The sequence below is a fragment of the Eupeodes corollae genome, chromosome 1 (assembly GCF_945859685.1).
Source record: "Eupeodes corollae chromosome 1, idEupCoro1.1, whole genome shotgun sequence".
Classification (NCBI taxonomy): Eukaryota; Metazoa; Arthropoda; class Insecta; order Diptera; family Syrphidae; genus Eupeodes; species Eupeodes corollae.
The window spans coordinates 166,279,907-166,304,934 of NC_079147.1; the positions used below are offsets into that span (position 1 = coordinate 166,279,907).

Genomic DNA, 25,028 nt, shown 5'->3' on the forward strand with positions numbered 1-25,028 from the left:
GTGTCGTTTTCTGTATTAATAGCGGTGCCTAGGTAGACAAAGCCCTTAAGTTATAGCTGTCCATGGTGACGTTTTGTCTAAGACGTCGTTCTTCAGTGTCCTTTTTTGATGACAGCATATACTTGGTCTTGCCCTCATTGACCTGACCACTAAACCCATCTTCTTCGCTTCCGTCACAATGCTCAAAAACGTTCCACTGACATCACGCTTTGATCTTCCAATTCTTTCCAGAAAGATGTTGAAGAAGTCGCATGACAGTGCATCGCCTTGTCTAAAACCTTTTTTGACATCAAATGAATCGGTAAGATCTTTTCCTACCTTGATAGAGCAGCGTGCATTCTCCATTGTCATTCTGCACAAACGGATAAGTTTGACACGGATGCCAAAACTAGAAATTTCTCGGTAGAGCTCTTCCCTATAGATGCTGTCATACGCGGCTTTAAAATCTATAAAGAGATGGTGGGTATCGATTTGAAGCTCCTGGGTTTTTTCCAAGATCTGCCGTAGTGTGAATATTTGGTCAAAAGTGGACTTTCCTAGTCTGAAGCCAAATTGATAAGGACCAATCAGGTTGTTGACGAATGGCTTCAGACGTTCACATAATATGGCAGAGAGGATCTTATACGCAATTTTAAGGAGACTGATGCCCCTGTAGTTAGCTCAATTTAGAGGATCTCCTTTCTTATGTTTTGGGTACACTATGGTGAGATTCCACTCATCGGGCATGCTTTCTTCCGACCATATTTTGCAGATGAGTTGGTGCATGCTCCGTACCAAGTCATCGCCTGCTGCTTTGAATAGTTAGACAGCGATGCCGTCAGCTCCAGCAGCTTTGTTTGACTTAAGTTTAGATATAGCTATCTTTACTTCGTCAAGGTCGGGTAGGCGGAATTGTTGATCTGCGTCGCCGAGGTTGAGTGGTTCTATCTCCCTTACAGCGGAATTCTGTTCGTCATCGCCGTTATATAATTTAGCATCGACTGCGGTTCTGCTACGATGTTCCCCCGATCGTCTTTACAGGCTTCGGTTCATGGCTGGTACCCTTGGGAGGTTTTTTTACCTTTTGGTAAAATTTACGAACCTCATTCCTGTTGTAACATCCCTCTATCTCCTCGATCGTACGGTTCTCATGCTCTCTTTTTTTCCATCTAAGAAGCCGGTGTTCCTCTCTTCTCTTCTGCTCGTAGAGCTTCGCGAGCAGCTCTAGTCCTTTTGTGCAGCGCCGGCCGTTTTGTATGCCTCTTGTTTTGCTGCGTGCGCTTGCCGGCATTCGTCGTCAAACCAGGGGTTTCACTGTGGTGGCCGTGTGAAACCTAGAACTTCAGAGGCGGCATCTCTGATGGCTGCAAGGCAATGTTGCCATTGGTTTTCAATGTTTCATGCGGGCAGCATAGGACTCCTGAAGAGGTTATTAGAGACTCGATCGGAAAAGGACATGGCAGTCTCTTGCAATTGTAGCCTTCTATAACATTGAAGCTTCTCACAATACTTCCTTGTTTTGGCTTGGATCTGCATATCCGTAGCCGTACCTTGGCTACAACAAGGTAGTGGTCCGAGTCAATGTTGGCTTCTTGGAATGTTTGGATATCCTGGATACTGAAGAAGTGTCGATCGCAATGTGGTCAATCTGGTTGACGGTTGATTGATCAGGAGATTTCCATGTCCCCTTGTGGATATTGAGATGTGTGAACAGCGTACTAGCTACCAGAACGTCTGGCCCGCAGCGAAATCAACCAGCCTGAATCCGTTGTCGGAGGTAGTGTCGTGCAGGCTGTATCTCCCGATTATGCCACCAAAGATGTTTTTCTTCCTAGCTTGGCATTAAAATCTCCTAAGAAATTTTTAATGGTATAGCCAGGGCACTGCTCATATGTCTTGTCCAAGAGCTCGAAGAATATGTCTTTGGTGTCTTCATCTTTCTCCTCTGTTGGGGCATACGCGCATATTAGGCTAATGTTGGCGAATTCAGCCTTGATGTGGATTGTCGTGATGCGCTCGCTCACCCTGTTGAAACTCAAGACTTTTTGCCTGAGCCTACTTTCAACAACAAATCCACACCCAAATAGACGCTGTCTTTGTTCTCGGTAGCAGTCGCCGTAGTAGATATCGCAGTCTTTTTATTTGCGTTTGCCCGGTCCATCCCATCGCACTTCTTGTACAACCCCCAACCTGGGGGTTCAACCTTACTGGAACTATAGACGCCACCTTTAATTCCATCTCGAGAATTCGAGGAAACACCTCTCTCCCCCTCTCTCGTTTGCTGCCCTCAACAAATTTCCTCTGGGGTTGGAACCCAATCTCCAGTTGAGGTACTAAGCACCCGATGTTCACCGCGGGGAGGTGAGAGTAGGAGTTGATAGACAGAGGTTGGTTTTGAGAAAAACCTGTTGACGCTTGTGTCCTCTTGAATGCACAGGTCTACTATTTCAATATCAAAATCATAATACTCACGCCTTCAAAAATGTTCAGTATACTCTCGAACCCAACTTGGTACTTGGTCGTAGTGTCAAGTACAAAGGTTCCTTCCTTAGTCGTGCTATGCGAATGTAGAATGCTTTACCGCACTTTGTATTTCCCAGTAATTGCAATATTCAGGAATTCAAAACCAATGTGCCCGCTTTAAAAAACTACTTTTAAACCCTCTCTTTTATAATACTCACACCGTGAGTATATTAGCATAATAAGGGTATCCAAAATTTTCTTAGTTCTTGCCCTTAAACTACACCCGTTGCGTGACGTATAGTGCGTAGGACTGACAAGCCAGAGGTCTTGGGTTTAATCCCTGCCTGTGCCATCTAACGTTTTGTTTTACGGGTACTGGCTCTTGCGAGTAATTGGCAAATCCTGTAAGAGTAATTCTTGTTATGCTTTCTAAAATCTACGGCTCGGATTCGGCTTAAAAGTTGTAGGTCCCATCCATCCCTGAAAACAGAACTCGCACACAGGAATGGTTAAAAGTTGTAAGTCACTAGGCCCTAGTTCTTATTAAGTTTCTTCAAATCTTTTTCAAGCAGGCATCGTAACCGCCCATTTTTCTTGTATTTGGTGTCGTTTATATGATACATGGCGGACATGTCCTCTTTTTGACGTAAACAACTTTTGTCCGTTGACTTTTTTTTTTCGGGTTTCTCTCAATTTTTCGACTAATACTTTGGGCTGAACGGTGTGGACTGGGTGTTAACACACACAAAACCGATTTGGTCTTATTTTCGAGGAGATACAAAATTCCATTTGTCAACCATTAAAGGAATCCAATTAACATTCTCAGACTAGGCTAAATACCTGGGTCTTGTCTTAGATAAAAAACTAAAATGGAAACGCAACGTACAGGAAAAAGTAAAAAAAGCTACTGTAGTTCTCTTTTCTTGCAAAAAATCTTTTGGTAATAAATGGGGCTTACAACCCAGAATAACGCATTGGCTATACACATCGGTAATCAGACCGATTATAGACTGCTTTAAAGAAAAATATAAACAGGGATAAGCTAAATAAAGTCCAACGTTCAGCTTGCCTATGTATGTATAAGCGGATCGCTTCGCACGACCCCATCTGCGGCACTGGAAACCTTATTCTACCCAACACCTCTTGACATATTTAGGAAACAAATAGCTGCAAGCTCTGCTATTCGCCTCAAAGCTTCGTCACAGTGACTAACAACAACAACATTGGCCACTCCGTAATTCTTAGGTATTTAGAATAAATTCCAAAGTACACAGACTACACCATCCCCCAACTGCAAATCGACAGAAATTTCCAGATTTCTATACCTCGCGGATCTTTTTGGGAGGATATGACATTCCTGGAAGACGAGTCAATCCATTTCTATACAGATGGGTCACAAACAAAAGAAGGGGTTGGTGGAGGTGTGTACTCTGATCGACTGAAATTAAGTCTCTCATTCCGCCTTCCCAATCATTGTAGCGTGTTCCAGGCCGAACTTTTTGAGATAAAGGATGTCTGGTTCTGGCTTAAAGAAAACGTGATATCAACATCTGATATCCGTATTTTCTCAGATAGCCAGGCCGCTATAAAATCTCTTGATTCTGTCTCTACAAACTCAGCCCATAACTGTCGATCATCTGGAGATGGCACAACAGTTTAATATTCACCTTTGCTGGGTGCCGGGCCATAGAGACATTCCAGGTAACTGTAAGACAGATGGACTCGCCAGGAACGGTACAGTACAGCCCATCCTACCACTGTTGGCAAGTACTGGCATACCAATCGCTACTTGTAAACTGCTGCTAATGCAAGACGCTGTGAGGAGGGCAGCACCAGGTGGAACAACATCACCACGTGTCAAGTCACAGGTTTTCGAAAATTAGATCTCCCAAACGTCTTTCAAATGTTTAGAAAAAATCCACTGTTGCAAAATTCTTGAAACTTTCTATTATTTTAAACTCGCCTATGAGTTTTCTCCACTCAACATCGAGCACCTCAATGCTTGCAGTGTCTACCAGAAAATATGACTGTTGGAATTGTTCCAGCAATTACTCTTCTCAGATCTAAATATTTTAATACATTAACTTTATTATTTCATAATTTACATAACTCAACATAATAGCTGCACATAATTTTCCTAGTTCCATGAATTTATTTTCATCAATTTCATTTTCTAGTACATTCTTCAAAATGTAACCCAAAATACCTAAAAGGTGGGTATGTGTTGTCCCAGATTAAAATATCCTGTTCAAGTCGTTGATCAAATTCAAAAAAATATTTGTTTTTGTATTTTTTAGAAAATTGAAAATACTGGTAGCCTTAGGAAAAGGCTCTTCAAATGAACTTAAAATGAAAAAATCAAAGAAGTTATTCCACTGCTCTATATACCATTTTTAAAGCCACCGGGTTTGACTTTTAAAATTTGATGTTCATTGACACCAAGTGCCTTCTAAAAGTTTATGTTTGTTTTTTTTTGTATCTTTGACAGAAGTAAAAACATATTTCCCTTAACGATTTTTCAATATGTCAAAACAGCAATACAATGATATAACAGAAAAATTATTTTTATAAGCAGCGAATGTTAAAAGGTGTTTTATTTTGAGTTGGAGGTGGTAGAATTTCAGAAACAAAAATGTGGTAGAAATACCACTTAAATGGTAGAAGTCCTATCACTGATCCCAACATCAACAATCTTACAGTAAGAAATTTCCATTGGCTCTGTTCGAGAGCGATATCGTCACCCAGAAACGACTCAGTAAATGAGATAAACAAAATTATTATTGAAAAAGTAGCAGGTGATAAAATGTTACAAATCTGTTGACACCGTGTGCAACATCGAAGATACCCCCAGGAATTTTTAAATTTCCTCAATCCTGCTGGCTTGCTACCTCATGCACTAAAACTAATAAAAAGAGGCTGGGATGCGACCCACACTAATAACTTCCCATCCCGTCTGTCTGTTGTTTTGCTTAAAATCTTGTCTATATGTACTCGTATCAATTTTAGATTTTATTTTTTATTTTATTTATAAACGGATTGTTGGATTTTGTATATAAAAATTACTGAATATCGAAAACAATATTTTCTGTGAAATAAAATAAGTTTGAAACCAATATTTTTAATTTTTGAAAAGCTATTTGAGTCAAAAGTAAATTTTTACCAAGTTTTAGTATTGTTTTTTTTTTAGAGTTTTATTTTTTGTAAAAAAAAACTTTCAATTCGATTTTTTTAAAAGTTTATCGAGTGTTGAAAACAACATTTCTTATAAGATAAAATTAGTTTGAAGCCAATATTTCAAATTTTTGAAAAGATATTTGAGTCGAAAATCAATATTTACCTTTTACTTTTGTTAATTTTTTTTTAGGTTTTTATTCTTTGTAAAAAAACTGTCAATTCGATTTTTCTCAAAATTTTACTGAATGTTAAAAACAATATTTTTTATAAGATTGAAGCCCAAATTTCAAGTTTTTGAAAAGATATTTGAATCGATATTCAATTTTTACCAATTTTGAGTACTGTTTTTGTTTTTTATTTTTATTTTTTTATAAAAAAAACTGTCACTTTGATTTTTCTCAAAATTTTATCAGATGTCAAAAACATTATTCTTTGTTGCACAAAATTGTTTTGAAGATGAAATCATATTTTAGTCTTAAAATTTTGGAGGTGACAAATTTTTTTTTCAGTTTTTTCGATTTATAAAAAAAACCGTTAAATGGAATTTTTCCAAAAAAATACTTGTTTGGTATCACATTACAGTTTATTATATAAAATTTAATTCAAGTCTCTAGCGCTTTTGGTTCGTAAGATGGGTTAACCAAAATTTTCAACTTTTTTTCAAACTGCTATGGTAAAAAAACCACCCACGCAATTGTCTTGAGAGCCCTTTCTGCATCTTTCTGCCTTATTATCTGTATAAAAAAATTTATTTGAAATCGATATCTCTTCTGGTTCTTGAGCTATGGAGGACGAAAAAAACGTCGTAAACGTACGAACGTACATGCACACGCACCCACAGACATCTTTCTAAAAATCTTTTATTTTGACGCAAGGGACCTTGAAACGTCGAGAAATGTCAAAATTTTCAATTTGACAAATCGGACCCATTACAATAACTTCCAATGGGAAGTTAAAAAAATAGGTACGCCTGTTATGCTTTTAAAAAATGTACCTAAGCCATCCCAATATGTGCAATGGCACAAGACTATTGATCAAAGAATTAAGAGATAATGTGACTGTAGGAACTATTACTACGGGTCCCCCGGCCGGTCAGCTCGTACAATGGCCGATGATACCAACTGAAATGCCCATATCTTTAAAAAGGTTACAGTTCCCTATAAAAATATCATTTGCCCTAACAAAAATAAATCCCAGGGACAAAGTTTTCGATAGTTCGTATCGACTGAAAGAAAAAGTGCTTTTCCCACGGGCTGTTGTATGTGGCACTTTCTCGAGTAGGATTTCGTAAAAATCAATACGTTTTATTGCCACCTACAAATACAACAGCCAATGTAGTGTACATTGAGGCTTTAAGATAAGCATACAATTTTTTTCTAATTTAGGTATTCATGGTCGTTTTAATTAGCATGCTTATAACTTAAATATCTGTACATATTTATGGCTACCCGTGCGAAGCCGGGACGGGCCGCAAGTCTTTCATACTGTGGTAATAATTTTGTAAGCAATTATCGATCTTTTTAGATATCGAAACAACGTTTAATATTTATAGAACTTAGGCTTTCCAAAAATTGCATCTAAAAGTAGGTACCGTAGATCACATTCTCTAACTCAAATTTTGTACTTGCAACAGAAACTTAAAAAATAAGATCTACTCTGTTCTCAGTTATAGCCATTTGTCAAATTTCATTGCATCATTAACTATTGTGCGAATGGCCTTGAATATGAGAACAAACTTACTATTTATTAAATTTTACATAGTTTCGTATTTCAAATCTGAAATTAATAAAATAAATGCTCGTGTGATGGCCATGAACTCGCGTTTTATCTAATATATGACACATATTTCTCAAACTTATCAATAATATCCCATCAGCATCTTTGAATTCATTAAAGCCCATTAGGTGAAATGAAATTTAAACATATTCTCAAGATTAACATTTGACTATTTATGATTTGTCATCATTTTCTTTACAATCTTGAATCCTCTAAAATTTTCAAGTTAAACGATATTGATATAGTCAGTGTAAAATGCTAAAACTTAAAAAAAAAGTAATATCGTTAGCATATTTACGATCCCATGATTCTCTCGGCTTGCCAAGTACCTAGTTCCTACCAAAAGCCCATACCTTTTAATCTCGCTTTGCTCTTTTCTGCGGGAAATACGACTACGAGTAAATTATTATTTGTGCGCCCAGTTTGTAAGCCGCTTGCTTTACGCATTGAGCTTGGGATCACTGAACCTTTTGCATGTCATATATTACCTAGTTTAGTTGCTTTCTACCACTAGGCTATACGTACTTTGATGTCGTTACATTCAATTTCATCTCATAGCAATGAAAAACCTTTTTACAGACCCACCAAACCGGTGGTAGTGCATTTTCCACCACAAGATGAAGACTTTCGTGACCCAGCTGATGTTTTCACTACGTACGAGTATATCAAAAGTGATTTCTATAGCACATCACACACATAGTAGTTAAGGTAGTACATGCATACGTATAATGGTTATTCGAATGGAGTCTATACAATAATCATTATACCTCTTCGTCGCCGCCTGATCGACACTTTATTATGAAAAGAAAATACGAAATACAAAAATTAAATCTATCCCAAGGTATCCCGCGAAAACTTCATCACGATTCGTATGCTAGTCAGGTTTTAGTTAATCAAACTGATTCCAACGCAGACCTTACAATACCGATAGCTGTTGAATATACGAAAACACACAACCTAGTATCCACAACACAAATTCAACTTAGCAATAGTTCAAGAGATAGGGTTGAAAGCCCGTAAACTTATATATATATGTTTTTATTCTGTCAAAGAATTCCACATTCGTGTAGTTCGACTAAAAAAGAATCTCTCTTCCTTACAGTAAGTCCGAAATTGGGCTCAGGGGTAGACTGATGGGAATTCCTAGAAGAACAGGTAATACGGTTGAATTGCTTAGGAGGAGAGATGCAACTGGCTATTTCGCTAGAGCATTGTTTATAAAAATAATTACTGACATGAAACCATACAACGATTTTTAAGAGATACAAAAGTTAAAAGTTAATAAACAACGGTCACCTACTATTTAAGGAACTCTTTTTAACTTCCCATAGGAAGTTACTGTAATGGGTCCGATTTGTCAAATTGAAAATTTTGACATTTCTCAACTTTTCAAGGTCCCTAGAGTCGAACTAAAAGATTTTAAGAAAGATGTCTGTGCGTGCGTGTGTACGTACGTTTGTACGTCCGTACGTTCGTGACGTTTTTTTCGTCGTCCATAGCTCAAGAACCAGAAGAGATATCGACTTCAAATAAATTTTGTTATACAGATAATAAGGCAGAAAGATGCAGGAAGGGCTCTTAAGAAAATTGCGTGGGTGGTTTTTTTACCATTGCAGTTTGAAAAAAAGGTGAAAATTTTGGTTAACCTTAAATATTTTACGAACCAATAACGCTAGAGACTTGAATTTAATTTTAAATAATATATTGTAACGTGATACCAAACAGGTATATTTTTTGAAAAAAAAATCAATATAACGGTTTTTTTTATAAATCAATAAAACTGAAAAAAAAAAATTTGTCACCTCCAAAATTTTACGACTGAAATATGATTTCATCTCTTAAACAATTTTGTGCAACGAAGAATAATGTTTTTGACATCTGATAAAATTTTGAGAAAAATCTAATTGACAGTTTTTTTTTACAAAAAATAAAAAACCTAAAAAAAATTTTTAAAAGTTGGTAAAAATTAATTTTCGACTCAAATATCTTTTTAAAACTTTGAGATATTGGCTTTAATTTACTTTTATCTTTCAAAACATCTTGTTGTCAACATTCAGTTAAAGTTTGAAAAAAATCGATTTGACAGTTTTTGTACAAAAAAATTAAAAACCGAAAAAAAAAATTAACAAAAGTTCGTAAAAAATGATTTTCGACTCAAATATCTTTTAAGAACTTTGAGATAATAGGTTCTAACTAATTTTTTCTTATAAGAATTATTGTTTTCAACATTAGGACAAATTTTGTGAAAAATCGAATTAACAGTTTTTTTACAAAAAATAAAAACCTGAAAAAAATGTATAAAAGTTGGTAAAAATTGATTTTCGACTCAAATATCTCTTCAACAATTTTAAATATTGGCTTCAAACTTTTTTTATTTCAGAGAAAATATTGTTTTCAATATTCAGAATTTTTTATATATAAATCCAACAGTCCGTTTTTTTCATAAAAATAAAATCTACAAAAAATAGTGGGCAAATTTGGTAAAAATACATATAGACAAACTTTTAAGCAAGACAAATCGACAGACGGGATGGGAAGTTATCAGTGAGGGTCGTATCCCAGCCTCTTTTTTTTTTAAATTCTGTTCTAGAGACTTAAGTGGGTTATTGAAGAACCTCCTCCAATATGGGAATTGTACTCAAATTTCGTACAAATGTAGGCTTTATAAATTATGGCTAGATCAAAAGGGGTAAAAACAAACTTATTGCATCTGCACCGTCGTGAAACTTAACAATGACAGTTTTCATTAATTAGAGAAAAAAGGGAACGTTTGAAAAATAAATTTAAAGTCGTGAAGTCCCGATAACCTTGATATTTAAAGTTTTACAATAATTTTTATATGCGATGATGCGATCGGGGAAAATATCGAGTACTAGAAATTATCAAGTCTTTTTCCCTAAGTTCCAACTATGTCTAGTATGTAAGGACTAAAGTCTACTTAAATTGTTTTTCTAAATACTACACTAGTTCTTTATTGTAATCAGTGTCTATAACCACATTTGCTTTAAATTTATTTATGTCAAAATTAAAGAAAAAAAACACAAGTCTTTAAAAGTTCACAATTATGGCAAAGTATGTAAGTATGTGCTTGGTATATTGCTCAAGTACTCACGGGAACCGCAGAGGAACTTCCATAAGTCGAACTCTCAAAATGAAAGGAAAAAAATCGAGTTATAGTAACTTCGATTTAAAGAAATGAGACAAAAGTTAGTAAATTGCTGCTTTTTCAACTAAAAAACATAAACAGAACTAGGAACTTTTGCACATAAAAACTAGTAACCCGTTGGAAACCGAAGTTCAAATGAAAAACATACATACTCTGAATAGAATTTGGAATGTATCTACTGAACAAACGTCTAAAATAATAATAGCAGCCTTGTAAATTTCGAAAAAGAGGTTAAATAAAATGTGATTTTCCCAATAGGATAAAAAGTTCGAGTTAAAGAGACTATTTGGCATCAAACAGAATCTAAAAAAATCGATTTTTAGAGACATTCGACTTCCAGAAATTCGAATTATGGAGGGCAAAATTCATGAAAATAAGGTTAAAAATAAAAGTTTTCAATAAAATTTTGAGTTATAGAGAATTTCTACTTAAGGAAGTTCGAGTTATGGAAGTTTGACTGTATTTTGAAATATTAAACTGTACTACTGGTACTTGCTAATGGTAAGATTTACAGAGATCGAGATCTAACATGCAGGCGTTAGGAGCTTTTAGATAAACCACTTTCAAGAGATTTTGTTGGGGTACAATGTAAAGCATCGCAAATAATGTATAATTACACTCTTAAAAATGGGATTTAATGGAGGAAAAATAAAAGTATTTGAGTGTAGCTCATGTAAATATAGCATCATTTTGAAAAAAATCCTTAGAATTTAAGATATATTTTAATTTCCTAGTTTTTTAACTATGATTTAGTATTTTTAACTAGATCAAACACATGTAAAACTGTGTGAACGGTATTTTTATAGAAAAAAATACGCTGTGTTGCATTTGGATTTAGGAATTTCGCTTTAAAAACCTGTGGTTTTAATATCCAATATCTATTTTCCTTTCTTTTTGTTTTATTTTTTGTAATCCTTTTCTTAAAAAAATTGAGCGTAGGCTTTCGCTTGTAGAAAATTCTTTAAAAAAGTAGATTTAAAATCAATACACGCAAATGAGTATCAAATCAATACACTTGTTTAAGAAACGCCAAAGTTAATGACATTATCTCTAGCGGTGAAAGAGAGCAAATCATTAAGCCTAAAATTGAAAAAATGTCAACATTCCATTACGATCGATCAAAAGGTATCTAGGAATATATTTTCAAAACCGATTTCTTTTTATTAAACATGGTGAGGATAGTTCATTAAAAACTCTATTTCGAAAACAATGATAAACAAATTACAATTCTGATGTACAAGAGATTATTAGACCTATTGTTACATACGGTTTTGGAGGTTTTTGAACGGAAAATGTTGAGATTTTGCTGTGCAATGTTTAGAAACCCAGATTCTAGTGTAGAAATAGAATTGGAGATTTTTGAACGGAAAACACTGAGATTTTGCTATGGAATTTTTAAAAATCTGGATAAGAAATGTTTTCAAACAACAAAGCAATATACGAAGCAACTCAGGTTAGACCGATAATAAAGGAGCAAATAGATCTTATTTCTAAAAATTGGAAAGAATAAGTGTCCATGCAAATCCACTAGTAAAATTCGTAATGGACTTGGATGCCAATGACAGTTTAGCTGATAAATATTTCATATCTTAATGTCGGTCATTTACCCAATTAAGACCTGATACAAACTTTAAATATAGCGGAAAGTACACTCCGAACAAAAGACTTGCTTACAAAGACTTTAAGAGAATACTTACCATTATTAGTGTTAGTTTTGTTTTTAATTGCAGTCATTAAGCCAGGCATATCTTTAAGTAGACAAATAAAACTAAGAGATTGTAAATGAACTTGCATTGAGTTTATTTGTCTTAATTAAGTTAACTTGAAAAACTTGAACTTGTTTCTCTTGTGAATTACATTGTTTTGTCATTAATATATGTAAAAATAATAATGTAAAGCCTCCCACCCAGGGGTTTTAATTGTTTATATTTTAGATTTTGTTAGTACGAATAAAAAACTCGATTTGTAAAGGTACCCTGCTGGAAAATGGTCCCTCATCTATACTTTATCAACTTCCCATTGGAAGTTATTGTTATTTGTCAAATTGAAAATTTTGACATTTCTCAAAGTTTACGGTTTCAAGATTTTAATAAGAGATTTTTAGAGAGATGTATGTATGTATGTACGTTTGTTCGGGAAGCCATATCACAAGAACAAGTAAAGATATCGTCTTTTGTTATACAAATAATATTGCAGAAAGGACTCTAAAGAAATTTGTTTTTTTTTACATAGCAATTTATACCAAAATGAAAATGTTGGCTAAGTCAAAATATCTTACGCACCAATAGCACTATTGACTTGAATTTAATTTTATATTGTATATTGTGACGTGGTACCAAACTAATACAATTTTGAAAAAAAATCATTTAACTGTTTTTTAATTGAATATTTTACAGAATTGATTCGTCGCCAATTCGAACTCGTTCTGTGGCAAGAGTCCTTAGAGATCTTAACACACTGGCAAAACCGTTGCGTAAACTTTTTAATCTGTCATACTCCTTAGGTCTCCATGCGGATGGAAAACAGCATTTGTCCAGCCCATCTCCAAAAAAGGCGAATCTTCCTCACCCTCTTATTACGCACCGATTGCACTTATGTACGTTGTGGAAATGCTGATTAGTTATCAGCTCTTGTTGAGATTCTTATACATCTCGAAGATCGAAAGTTCTGAATGGCCGTCTGAACGGCTTTCGCCGCAATAGTTTCACTGGTAATTTCATGGTTTATCTCATCGAACGTTGAGCAAATCTTTGCATTGTTTTAAAGGAAAACAAATTATTGCACTTGATATTTCAAAAGTATTTGATAGGCTTTGGCATTTGAAAATGTGCTTATAGTTTTCACTAATCTCTCATTCGTTGGTTCAAGTCCGAAAACCATAAAATAAATTCTAGTGTGCCCCAGGGCGATGTTCTATCTCCAGCACTTTTTCCCATTTTAATTAATGACTCCTTTCTGCAACTTCTAATCTTATACATTGTTTCGCATACAATAGTACGCTTTAATTTTCATATTCGTTTTCAGACTCTTATTCATCTCATTCTGTCATTCTGAGTATGTTTGTCACCAACCACCTCTCTGAGCTGGTGCTCCTGCTACTTACTCAAGCCTCTTGGACAGTATTGAACGTAGAGCATTTAAATGGATTGGTGATAATATCATCATAACTTAGTTCACTTGCACACTGTCAAAATTCTTCTTGCCTAACCCATCCAATCCAACTTAGGGCGTGCAGTCAAATACAGAGATTCGTTCTTCAGCCGCACTATGCGAATGTGGAATGCCTTCAAAAACAATGTGCTCCGACTTCTTCTCTATTAGGAGAACCCTCTCCTCTTCCTTGTGCTCACCTTGTGTGTGTGCATAATAATATGCCCTTAAGTGTGCGGTTATTATAAAAAAAAGAAAATTTGGTAAAATATTGAGAAAAATCGAACTGACGGTTTCCTTTAAAAAAAATAAAAACCTAATACTTAACATTACTCAAAGCAGGTATAAATTGTTTTTCTACTGAAATAGCTTTTCAAATATTGTTTTTGATACACAATCATTTTTTTATAAAAATCCAAAAGCGCTTTTTTCATGAAAAATAAAATCTACAAAAAATAGTACGCAAAATTGGTAAAAATTTATATTCAATTTTCGATATCTCGTGAATAAATAAAGGTATTGACTTCAAAATTATTTCATTCTGTGCTAAATTTAGTTGTTATCTTAAGATATTGTTCCTAAAAAAACCTAATCTGTATTTGTTTATAAAAGAATTGCTACTAAAATTGGTAAAAATTTGTTTTCGACTAAGGATCTTGTTAACAAGAATTGATTTTGAAATCAAACTATTTCATCATATGTAAAATATTGTTAGTAATTTTTAGTTAATTTCTTACAAAAGTTCAACTAACAACTTTTACAAAACAGGAAAACCAACAAATACAACCAAGAATTATAAAAAATGGGGTTTGGCTTAAGTATTAGGAGAACAAAGAAAGATATTGACTTCAAATTATTTACCTCACGGAAAATATTGTTATGGATATTTTGTTAAAGTTTTAAGCAAGACGAATCGACAGACGGGATGGGAAGTTATCGGTGTGGTCGCACCCCTGCTTTTTTTGGAAAATACTTTTGAAATCCCATTGGAATTATTATTGAACTTGTAAATTAGAGTCGGATGTGGGATATGAAATAAACAGCCTTCGACCATCTTTAACTATAACCAATGAGGTGCTACTGGGCTCAACATTTTTGTTCGTCAATAGGAAGGTACATACCTTCAAGCTCAAGCTAAATGTTAAACCGACATGACATGACGTTTCGATAGCATCACACACCTATATCAATTAAGAAGCTGTGAATTCAAGAACAAAATTAATAGCAAACATTTTAAAAATATTTTGTATTATTGCATGTACATTGTTCATTTATCACTTCAACTGCTAGTCTGGCTGATTACAATCTAATTTGTAATGATCATGGGAAATGCAATTTTTTAATCATGCAAGCAAATAACCGTCGTCTTCGTCGCTGTATGTAAATCCAAAATAACATAACTCTACGCTTATTTGTCAACGCTACCTTCTGTATTATAAAAATGTATGTTCATGTGTGTAATGGATACAATATATATTTCTTTTTTGTTTTAGTTTCCAAAAAACCTTCTCCATCCAGGCATTACACATCATAGCATGCCTAGTTGACAAACAACACAAAACAAAAACTCAACTTTGGCCATATAAAATCATTGGGCAGCGTTATTTCGAACTTCAGTTCGTCGGTATCAACCGTCGACATTGGTTTGTGCTCTCTGCCTTCTTATTCAAAGCTACGTTATAACTACACTAGTGTAAGTCTAGCGCAAACTCTATACACCTTAAAAGAAGAAATAACAACCTTCTTGAAAACTTCTTCTTGCAATCAAAGACGACGCACGACGAGACGGACGGACGCATAGTTTTTAGAAAGCTCGTCAAGAAAGTCTCATTTGTACGACGACACCGTTCGCTCTCGGTAAACTCTTTAGATGTACATTTATACTGTCAATTCATAAATCGGACACGGAAACTAAGGTGTCATTTTTTCGATTTCCTGTTTCCTTTCAAAAATTGTGACAGGTGGTCCTGTTCGTTTATTTGATATTTTTGTTTGTTTGGTTTTTCAAGTGATTTCTTGTTGTGTCATTTTCTTTGTAAATAATTTTCTGATTATCAAATGAAATCCATGCAGTGTTTGTTTTTATTTACTTGAACTGTTCAACCGAAAAACAGCTTTCAAAAACCAAAATACCCGATTAATTGTGTCTGTTTTGTGAGTAATCGTTTTGTTTAAATCGTAGGTCAACAAAACTTTTTTTTAAAAAAAAGTAACAACAATTCAACATTATATCGAGCGATCACAGAGGTTGTAAGATGACAAGCGGTATGCAGACAGTAATAACGTAAGTTTGTTCATAATTATATTTTTGTTTTTATATGTTTTAAATAAGCCGCAAAAAATATTTTGGGGATTTCGAAATAGTGTGAGCCTCGGGTACCAATGTCTGGAAATGTTAATTACTTTCTACCTGATGATTATTTAAATGTTGATTTCATTGAAAAAACAAAAAAAAACAATTAGCATGGAGCGAGTAAAAATACAAAACACAAAAGTTAAACAGAAATTTGATATTAAAAGGAAGCATGATATAAAAACTGGATTGGAAATACTTGTTTGTATACATAAATGATGAAGTTAGTATTTTGTCTCATGTTTTAAAGAAATAAATAAAAATAAGTGGCGATAGTCAATCGTTTATTTTGAAACGGACCGAATAAGTTTTAAGAAATAGCTTACAAATTTAGAAAAATAAATCAGAACATCCAGCCACTGTTTTGTAACAAAAAATGCATCAAACAACCAGAAATTAAATAATTATTTAATTATAACTCTGATTTCAAATATAACCTATGTTTTTTTTTTTGGTGAAACTGGACAATAATTTAAAGATACTTAGAAATATGTTTTATAAACTCGATTGCATTTCCATAGATTGAAGCAATATATTTATGTATGTACAATGTACATGTACCTCAATAATTAAATTAATTTGGTGGGGCAACATCTCTCGAAGAACTAGGACCTAGTGACTTGTAACTCTGAACCATACCTGGGTGCAGATAGTATGAGGTAATATATTAGTAGATTAATTAAGCTCTCATAAAAGGCGATATAAAAAAAAGGCTGGGGTGCGACCCACATTTTTAACTTCCCATCCTATCTGTCGATTTGTCTGGCTTAGAACTTAAATTCATTTTTTGTTGGTTTTTCTGTTTTTTTGTACCTAGTCTAAAATTAACTTAAAATTACCAAATTGATTTTGCATATGATGAAATGGTTTTATTTGAAAATAAATTTTTGTTATTGAGATTTTTAGTCGAAACCCAATTTTTACTAATTTTAGTAAAATTTATCACATACAAAAATAAAGATCAGGTTTTTCTAAGAATAAAAACTTACTTTAACTACAAAATTAGGTACAGAATGCAACATTTTGAAGTCAATACCTCCATTTTTTCACGAAATATCGAGAATCGGATATCGGATATATTGAATGAAAACAATTACCGTGAGATTTTGATAAAAAAAAAGACTGAATGTAGAAGACAATATTTTCTATAAGATAAAATTAGTTTAAAACCATTATCCTTAATTTTCTAAAAATTATTTAAGTCGAAAAACAATTTTAACCAAGTTTGAAATGTTTTGAATGTGTTTTTATAAATTAATATTAATTGTTGTTTGAGAAATATTCGAGTTAAAAAATCTGCTGTAGTAAAAAAAAACACCCACTCAATTTTTGTTAACGTCCTTTCGGAATATTTCTGCTTTATTATTAGTAACACAATTTATTTGAAGTTGAAATCTCTGCTGGTTTTTTAAATATGGGCCAAGAAAAACGCTTCACGAACGTACAGACGCAAGAGCACACGGACATGACTCTAAAAATCTTTGATTCAGATTCTAGGGACCTTTAAACGTCGAGAAATTTGAAAATTTTCAATTTGACAAATCGGACCGATAACAATAACTTCCTATGCAAGTTAACTAGATTTCAGTACAATCCGTAGAGATCTAGGGATCGAGGGGACCTATAGTCTTATGCCGAATCTAAACGGCTAGTTTGAGAAAGCACATTCCATGACGACAATTACTCTTCAAGAATTTGTCAAATCTTCGCAAGAGTTAATATCCGTAAAATAATATTGCACAAGCAGGGATTTAAACCAAGGGTTAAAAACACGAAACACGCTTAAAGTTCAAATTATTATAATTGCAGAATTATAAGATTAGTCCCCTTCGTGTAAAATAATTGTATATAATAAATGAAAAATTACTAAAAACTGTATCTTCATATCCTTCTTTAATTTTTTTTAGAAACAAACATTCCACTTTATAAAATACTATAATTGTACACTTAAGTGCTTTTACCTTTTAAGCACAGAAAACGACACATTGGGCAGGTCCAGGCAACATAAGGGACTTCATTTGCAGTAAACTTCATTTTTTGAACGTATATTTTGCCAAAGCAACTAGTTAGTTTTTTTAATTGTCATCAATATCAAATTCAGAACTTTACTTCACAAACCTCTACTTCAAGTTCATAGTACAAAAACTACCAACATCGTTATTGTCTTCAAAACACTCTTCAGACAAGCTACAAGCCCATTATGTTTTGTATTTTGTATTGTAAAGAAATATTACTTATTTTTTCTCCAAATTCACAAGGAACTTTTTACAGAAAGCATTATATGAAGTTGTGCAGAAAATTAATAAATAAATGAATAATAAAGTTCAGCTTTTAGTTGAATAAAAAAACATGATCAACTGTCATTTTGATATAAGTTGACTTGACTTGATAGAGGGAGATTTTTCTTGACTAACTTTCCAGTCAACTTTCCAATAAAGTTGCCTTAAATATAAGGTAATATTTTGGCACTTGGCCAATCAGATGCAAGAAACTTGCCTTACTTTCAAGTGCCTTATGTCGGCTGAACCTGCCCATTCTTTTAACTCTGAACTTTGAACGAGTATAAAATATAAAAAAGTCTAACATGCGATTCAAATTTTTGGTAGAAGAGGCCCAAATTTTGGTTTTTGGTATCCGTTTCGATGAGGTGAATTTAAAATACAACAGCGGCCATTCTGTTTAAGGGTTACCATATTTTTTTTGCGTGATTTTCAGTTAAGCGAAGTTTTTTAGAATTGTTATAAATGTGATTGTCAATTATCTGACAGTGAACTTTGATCTGACAATTAATTAACATTGGACAGATTCAGACAACATGGGAGTTCATTTTCAGTCACCATTTTCAGTGATCAAGGTAACTAGTTAGTTTTTCAAGTATCATAAACTTCAAACCCGGAACCTTACTTCATTAATCTCTACCTTTAGTTGATCGTGCAAAAACTACCAAAAACATATTTGTTTACAAAACGCTCCTCACCTCACCTATAATTTAAACATAGAATAGAATTGTGTAGAAAATAAATGAATGATAGAATAATAAAATTTAGCTTTTAGTTGTATGAAAAAATATGATCAACTGTCATTTTGACATAAGTCGCCTTGGCTTGATAGTTACTGATATTTTTCTTGAATAACTTCGCAGTCAACTTTCCAATAAAGTTGCCTTAATTGGAATGCAATTTCTGGCAGCTTGACAATCAGATATACTAGAGACTAGGGTTAATTTCAAGTCCCTTATGTCGTCTGGACCTGCCCATTGATGTATGTACATATTTCTTCTTACTGTCAAGCTGTTGACAGATCTGGCGTATCCAAAGTTTTGTATTTTCATTTTGTTTCGTGAATAAATAAGGTGAAGCGATTTAGGTAAAAGACGCTCAAAAGTTATAGAATCCATCCTAGGAATTTCCTCGGATTGAAATGTTTAATGTAATCTTAGTTTATTCTATCAATACCCTCCAAAAAAATGTTTGTGCGTAGCCACTTTGGATCTGTTGAGCCAGTTCACAGAATACGTTTAAACTTGTCAGGCTCAAAATACTAACGAAGTTTTTATAAGAAAAAAGTGTATCTATGTATGTGCATAAAATCATCCTTGAAGTGAGGGATTACATATTTTAAACTTGAAGAATTGAGGTTAAGTATATTTATACATACATGCATTTGTAAGTGCTTACTTTAAAACCTTCCCTATACACATTTCTTCCTCCTGCCAAACGATTTCACTTTCATTTCGGTGTACCTTCATCATCGAGACAAAACAAACCCTTTAACGTCATATTCGACATAATGCCTATAGTATAACGTATATAGAGATAATGCATGAGACAGTTCTTTGAATTATAATAAATGCTTGCATTATCTGGACAAAATGATGCATGTAGCATGAATGTAGGTAAGGTTCGTGTTCTCAAGCCAACTGTGACATTCCACAAAAAAATGATAAAGAGTCTTTGACATATGATACAAAGCCCAAAAGTGCCTACCTGCAATTAAATAAATTGTTTAAGTAGACAAAACAAAGACAAGAAACCTATTCACTCACGACTCACCACCTCACGGTGTTTACATCGGTCTTCTTTATTCGCCGGCGCCACCAGCCACTTGACCAATATTGGCATTGTGTCAAAAAACACTCAAGGATATTGTTGTTAAGATATTATTCAAGCTGAATATATACGGAAGAATATATTTAAATCTCAACTTGAATGGAACTTCCACAATTTTTGAACGTGATTCGAAGTTAATATTTTTTAACAATTTCTAGGCCACATGTTTGCAATAAGTGCAATGAATATTTTATTGTTATTATTTTTGTTTGTTGCTGTTGATGATTAGTGTTTTTAATAAGGCAGCAACTAATTTTAGAAGTCCGCAAGTAATTAAAATTAATTTTCAAGATTCCCGCAACGCAATCACTGCTCACTGCTCGTTCAACTGTCATACTCATATATAAGTTCGAGTTTATTATGGATTAGACGAAACACTAGTGAAGATATAAACATAGCAATGGAAGGAAGCCTTAGTTTTTTTTTTTATTATTATGTATTTGAATTCATCATTCAGATTCAGTCATCATCTTTATATTAAAAAAGATGGAAACAAAATGGAAAATTAAATTTCCTGTTCGTATTTTTGTCGTTTTCATCCATCTTGAAAATTAAATAAACTTTTGTCTAAACAAAAATCTTGTTGTAGATTTTTGGAATACATACTTAGAAACACCAAAATGTGTACATTTTCATACATTTCTTTTATTTCAATATTGTGTATTATTTTGTTGTTTTGTAAGGTTAAGGTATCATATTTTATATTTCCTAGATCTTTGACGGAGAGCTGGGAGGACACAATGTGAATGGACCTTAAGTCTGCTTAAAATGACGTTAGGTCGACGGACTGCATTTCTTTTTGGTTACGTCTATGGACTTCTTGTTCATAATTTACGAATAAAGATAAAGTCAGTTGGTCCATCCATAGTTTTGTAATGTCCATTAGACCTTGTAATTCGTTAAAATAAGAAGTATAGTCAAATAAACATTATATTTAAAACTATTTCAAGACCATAATGTTTGAAACACAAACACGCTTCACCTTCGGCTTCGCCTGACGTTTAAGAGTTCAGCCATAGGAATTCAATGCATACTATCACAATAAAGCTTCGATCACCTCACGTTCATTTGACAATCGTAAGGAAATAACGTAATGTTACCTAATGTGACTTCATCTAAACGGAAGCTCTAGTTCAAATTTATTGAACATTTGCTTTGTCTGACAGCTGTAAACAAGTCAACTAAAAATTACATTTGCTTTTGGAGGAATTCCCATTGGTTATTATAGGCTGTGTAAGCTACTTTCGCGATAAATGTATTTTTTTCAATTTCAAAACTCATATTTATTTTTATTTTGAGAAAAAATAAAAGCTGCTAATGACAGAAGTGCTATTTTAGAAATGTCATATTGAAAGTGTCATTCAAAGCAACCTCGAAGCAGGCTCAACGTAACGCAGACGAAGCCGAAGCTAAAGCGTATTTGTGTTTCAGCCATAATGTGCATTAGGTTAACCGATGAAAGCAATTTTTATTTCACGGTTTCCATGAACATAGACGAGAGTAGACCCAAAAGTATCCCACCTTACAAGGATAACACAACAAATTTGGGGAAAATATATTTATTTATTTTAGCTTGATACATTTTTCCCAGCAACGTTTGTACCTTGTTCGATACCCTGGTTATAGTGAGGACCATCGAGCTCCTCAAAAAAGCCATCAACCGCAGACTCCACCTCTTCATTGTTGGCAAATCTTTTAAACCTATCCATTTTCTTAAGTTAGGAAACAGAAAATAATCCGAGGGGGCTAAATATGACGAAAAGGGGGCACCAGAAAGCAATTCGAAATTTAACTCATTGATTTTGGTCATTGCCAAAACGGATGGGTGAACTGGTGCATTGCCTTGATGAAACAAAACTTTGTTTTTCGCCAAATGCGGTCGTTTTTTTTGCTTTTGTCACTCGCCGTTGCGTTGATGGTATTTCTTTTCTGAAGATAATCAATGAAAATTATCCCACGCTAATCCCTACTAAAAACTGACACCATGGCCTTGCCTGCTGATGAAACTGTCCCCTTTCAGTCCATTGTTTTGATTGAGCCTTTGTATCAGGTTTGAAATTTTCATGTCCAAATTTCAGTCAATATACCTTGTACCGCACATTTTGAAATACCTACCATGTCTGCTAACTCGAGCACTTTCAGTCGACGAACGGTCATCCAATACCATTTTGGGGATTTTCTTCCCGATTTCTGGCGTGGTCAACTCATTTGGTCGACCACTACGATGTTTGTCTTGGCAGCTCGTACGACCTCTGTCACCCAATATTTTTCTATTGTAAACGAAGGAGCAGACTGCCCCAGAGTAGAATACGGCTCCGCTTTGATATTGGTTAGACTGAGGCCTTTCAATGAAAGTATTCCCACGCTGACCAAATTCGTCCATGTTTACAAACTCACTAGGAGCATTTACTATTTTTGGCTGCTAAATAAATATGTACCTACTTAAAAACGAAGTGCCGCCGAACTTTACTTTATAAAGTTGGTACTGTCTAACAAAGTCAGTAATTCAAGCTACAACCGCCTACGTCAGGTTCTTCTGGGACTACCCTCGTAGACCGTTTTATTTCTCGACAAAGTATGTTCGTTTGTGCAGACTGGGTTTTAAAAAAAAATGTATACGTATGTACATTTGAAGTACCAGCGGTCAGAGGTCTTGGGTCCAATGCATGTGCCAAAAACATTTTTTTTTACATGGGTACTGCCTCTTGCGAGGAACAGACATAAAAAGTGCTTTCCCGAATTAGGCTTTCTGATTTGTCATACAAATATGTTGGTGCCCTCCATCCCTGAAATGACTCGCACAAAGATATGGTCGAGAGTTATAAGTCACTAGGACGAGTCTACAGACTTTCATTTTTAGTTATCTTTAATGTCAAAATTTGGTTAAAGGTTTAGAAACTTATTATTTTTATGGTTCTTACTTTTCAAACTTCCTTTGGAAAGTTGATTCCTACATATAAGATATAATCATTCAAATTTTTTTCTTAACAACTTCAATTTAATTGAGGATCTAATTAAACGAAGTCCTATCTCAAACTGAGATCTTAATCAGAGTTCTTACACTTGAGAACTTGATAAATAAATGATAGGTCGAGTAGGTAATAATTTTAAAACAAAATTAATTTTAGAATCAAGGACTTCGCTTTAATGTAATGGGCTTGAATTTTGTATTTTATAAGAGATTTCTATTACGTTTTAAAAACGACTTCTACCACTTTCTTGCAGCAATTGTGGTAGTATGTCAGCAACAACGGTTTTTTCAAGACCTCAAAATTCTCAGGCTTATCTGCGTAGGCAAGTGACAACTGCAAACGTTGTTAAGAAGTTAGTCTATTCGTTATAAAATGACAAAACCAAACTGATCATAAATCAAATGACAGCTGTCAAAAACAAAACTAAAAAATGCCAATTAAAAACCACTCGCCACCCTTTACATAAAATCATTAAACTTCAGACACACGCGCCAAGTAATTTTTGAATTGAGAACTAAATTTCAGATACCATTTAAAGCGTTTTTGTTAACATTGAACAAAACTCTTAATAAAAAAGGCAGGTTTATGTACAGGAAAACAAAACATTTAGTATAGATGGGTATTCCAAATATAAAAATACAGTTTTTTTCTACAAAAAAGAATAAAAGGGACTAATTCTACGCTAATGCATTTTTATATTTAGAGTAATATATTTCTATTCTGATCTCTAATTACAAATATATTTGTACTTATTCGCCGTTCTTTTGTTATTAATTTTATAATTGCTTTACTGTCTTTTTGTCACATACATTTAAATGGTTAAATTTAAACCAATCATGATTATTTCAAAGAAAAATGCAAATAAATTATATTGATCAGATTGTTCGTTTAATTGTTTCCTTTATTCACTTAGAAAATGAGGTTATAGTACAAATAACTCTGACTCAACACAAACAATAATATAACTAAGGTGTACTCAGTTTAATTAAGGTTAAGGAAATTCCTAATGGCGCAAAATTTTAAACAACCTATTGTTAATGGTTTAACAATCGGCAATTTACCAAAGGAGTCCAAAATATTAAACCTTTCTTTTCGTTTTGCTAACTAGTAAATTGCTAATTAACATCTATTAAGAAAAGAGTATCCAAACATGTCTAAAAAGTGACAGTTCGTGGAAATAAACAAAAAACAAATACTCACAAACGGACCCATTAATTTGAATTCCCAACTGTTGAAGGGATTATTACAACCACTGCTCTGATAAAAGCTAAATTATCCATTCCGTGATTTTAACTTTAGCAAATAGCTTATAATCGTTTTAAAGAAGGTAAATCATTTTTTCACCTTAATACATTGCTAAAAATAGCTTTAGCATTTTATTAAATTTTTTAAAATTTTGCGCTAATGACTCTCTGTTTTTAGTAAAATAAAGTTTGACATAAAAGTTCGTATGGTATGATGCTTTTAATCTAAACAAAAGAAACGTGTGTCAAACACAAAAAAGGGGTACAAGTTATTAAACAGGTTGTTAGACTTGTTTGTTCTTTTTTTGTTAAATCAATTCGCGAGTGTTGCTAATTTTATATGGGTTTTTAAATCTGTCATCAAGGGGCTTTTCTTTTAAATGTTTTCCTTTCTCTAATCAGATTATCTTTCTTATCACTGTTATAGTAGTACGTCTACAAAATTATAACAACGTAATATTCATTGTTTGGTTTTATTATTAGATCTCTTATGTTATCAGCAGTATTTTAATTTCTGAACAACAAAATTAACATTAAGAGGTCAATTACAGCTGTTTATATATATTGGTATTTGTTGTTAAAGTTAATTAACAAGCAATGATCAAATATAAGATTATTAAATGTTTAAAAAAAAATGTATTT

At 33.5% G+C, this 25,028-nt stretch overlaps 1 protein-coding gene across 3 annotated transcripts in view; it reads left to right on the plus strand.

The window, feature by feature from the left end:
• The first annotated feature begins 15,285 nt into the window (after positions 1 to 15,285).
• The window catches only part of LOC129953959 (neprilysin-2), a 67,607-nt gene continuing 57,864 nt past the window's right edge, over positions 15,286 to 25,028 (plus strand). The window contains exons 1-2 of one of the 3 annotated variants that reach the window (XM_056067522.1): positions 15,286 to 15,401; positions 15,891 to 15,992. In XM_056067522.1, coding sequence (XP_055923497.1) covers positions 15,964 to 15,992 — 29 coding nt within the window. In that variant the 5' untranslated portion in view covers positions 15,286 to 15,401; positions 15,891 to 15,963. Of the gene's footprint in view, positions 15,993 to 25,028 lie in introns of all 3 variants that reach the window. The other 2 variants (XM_056067523.1, XM_056067524.1) reach the window with 2 other exon arrangements.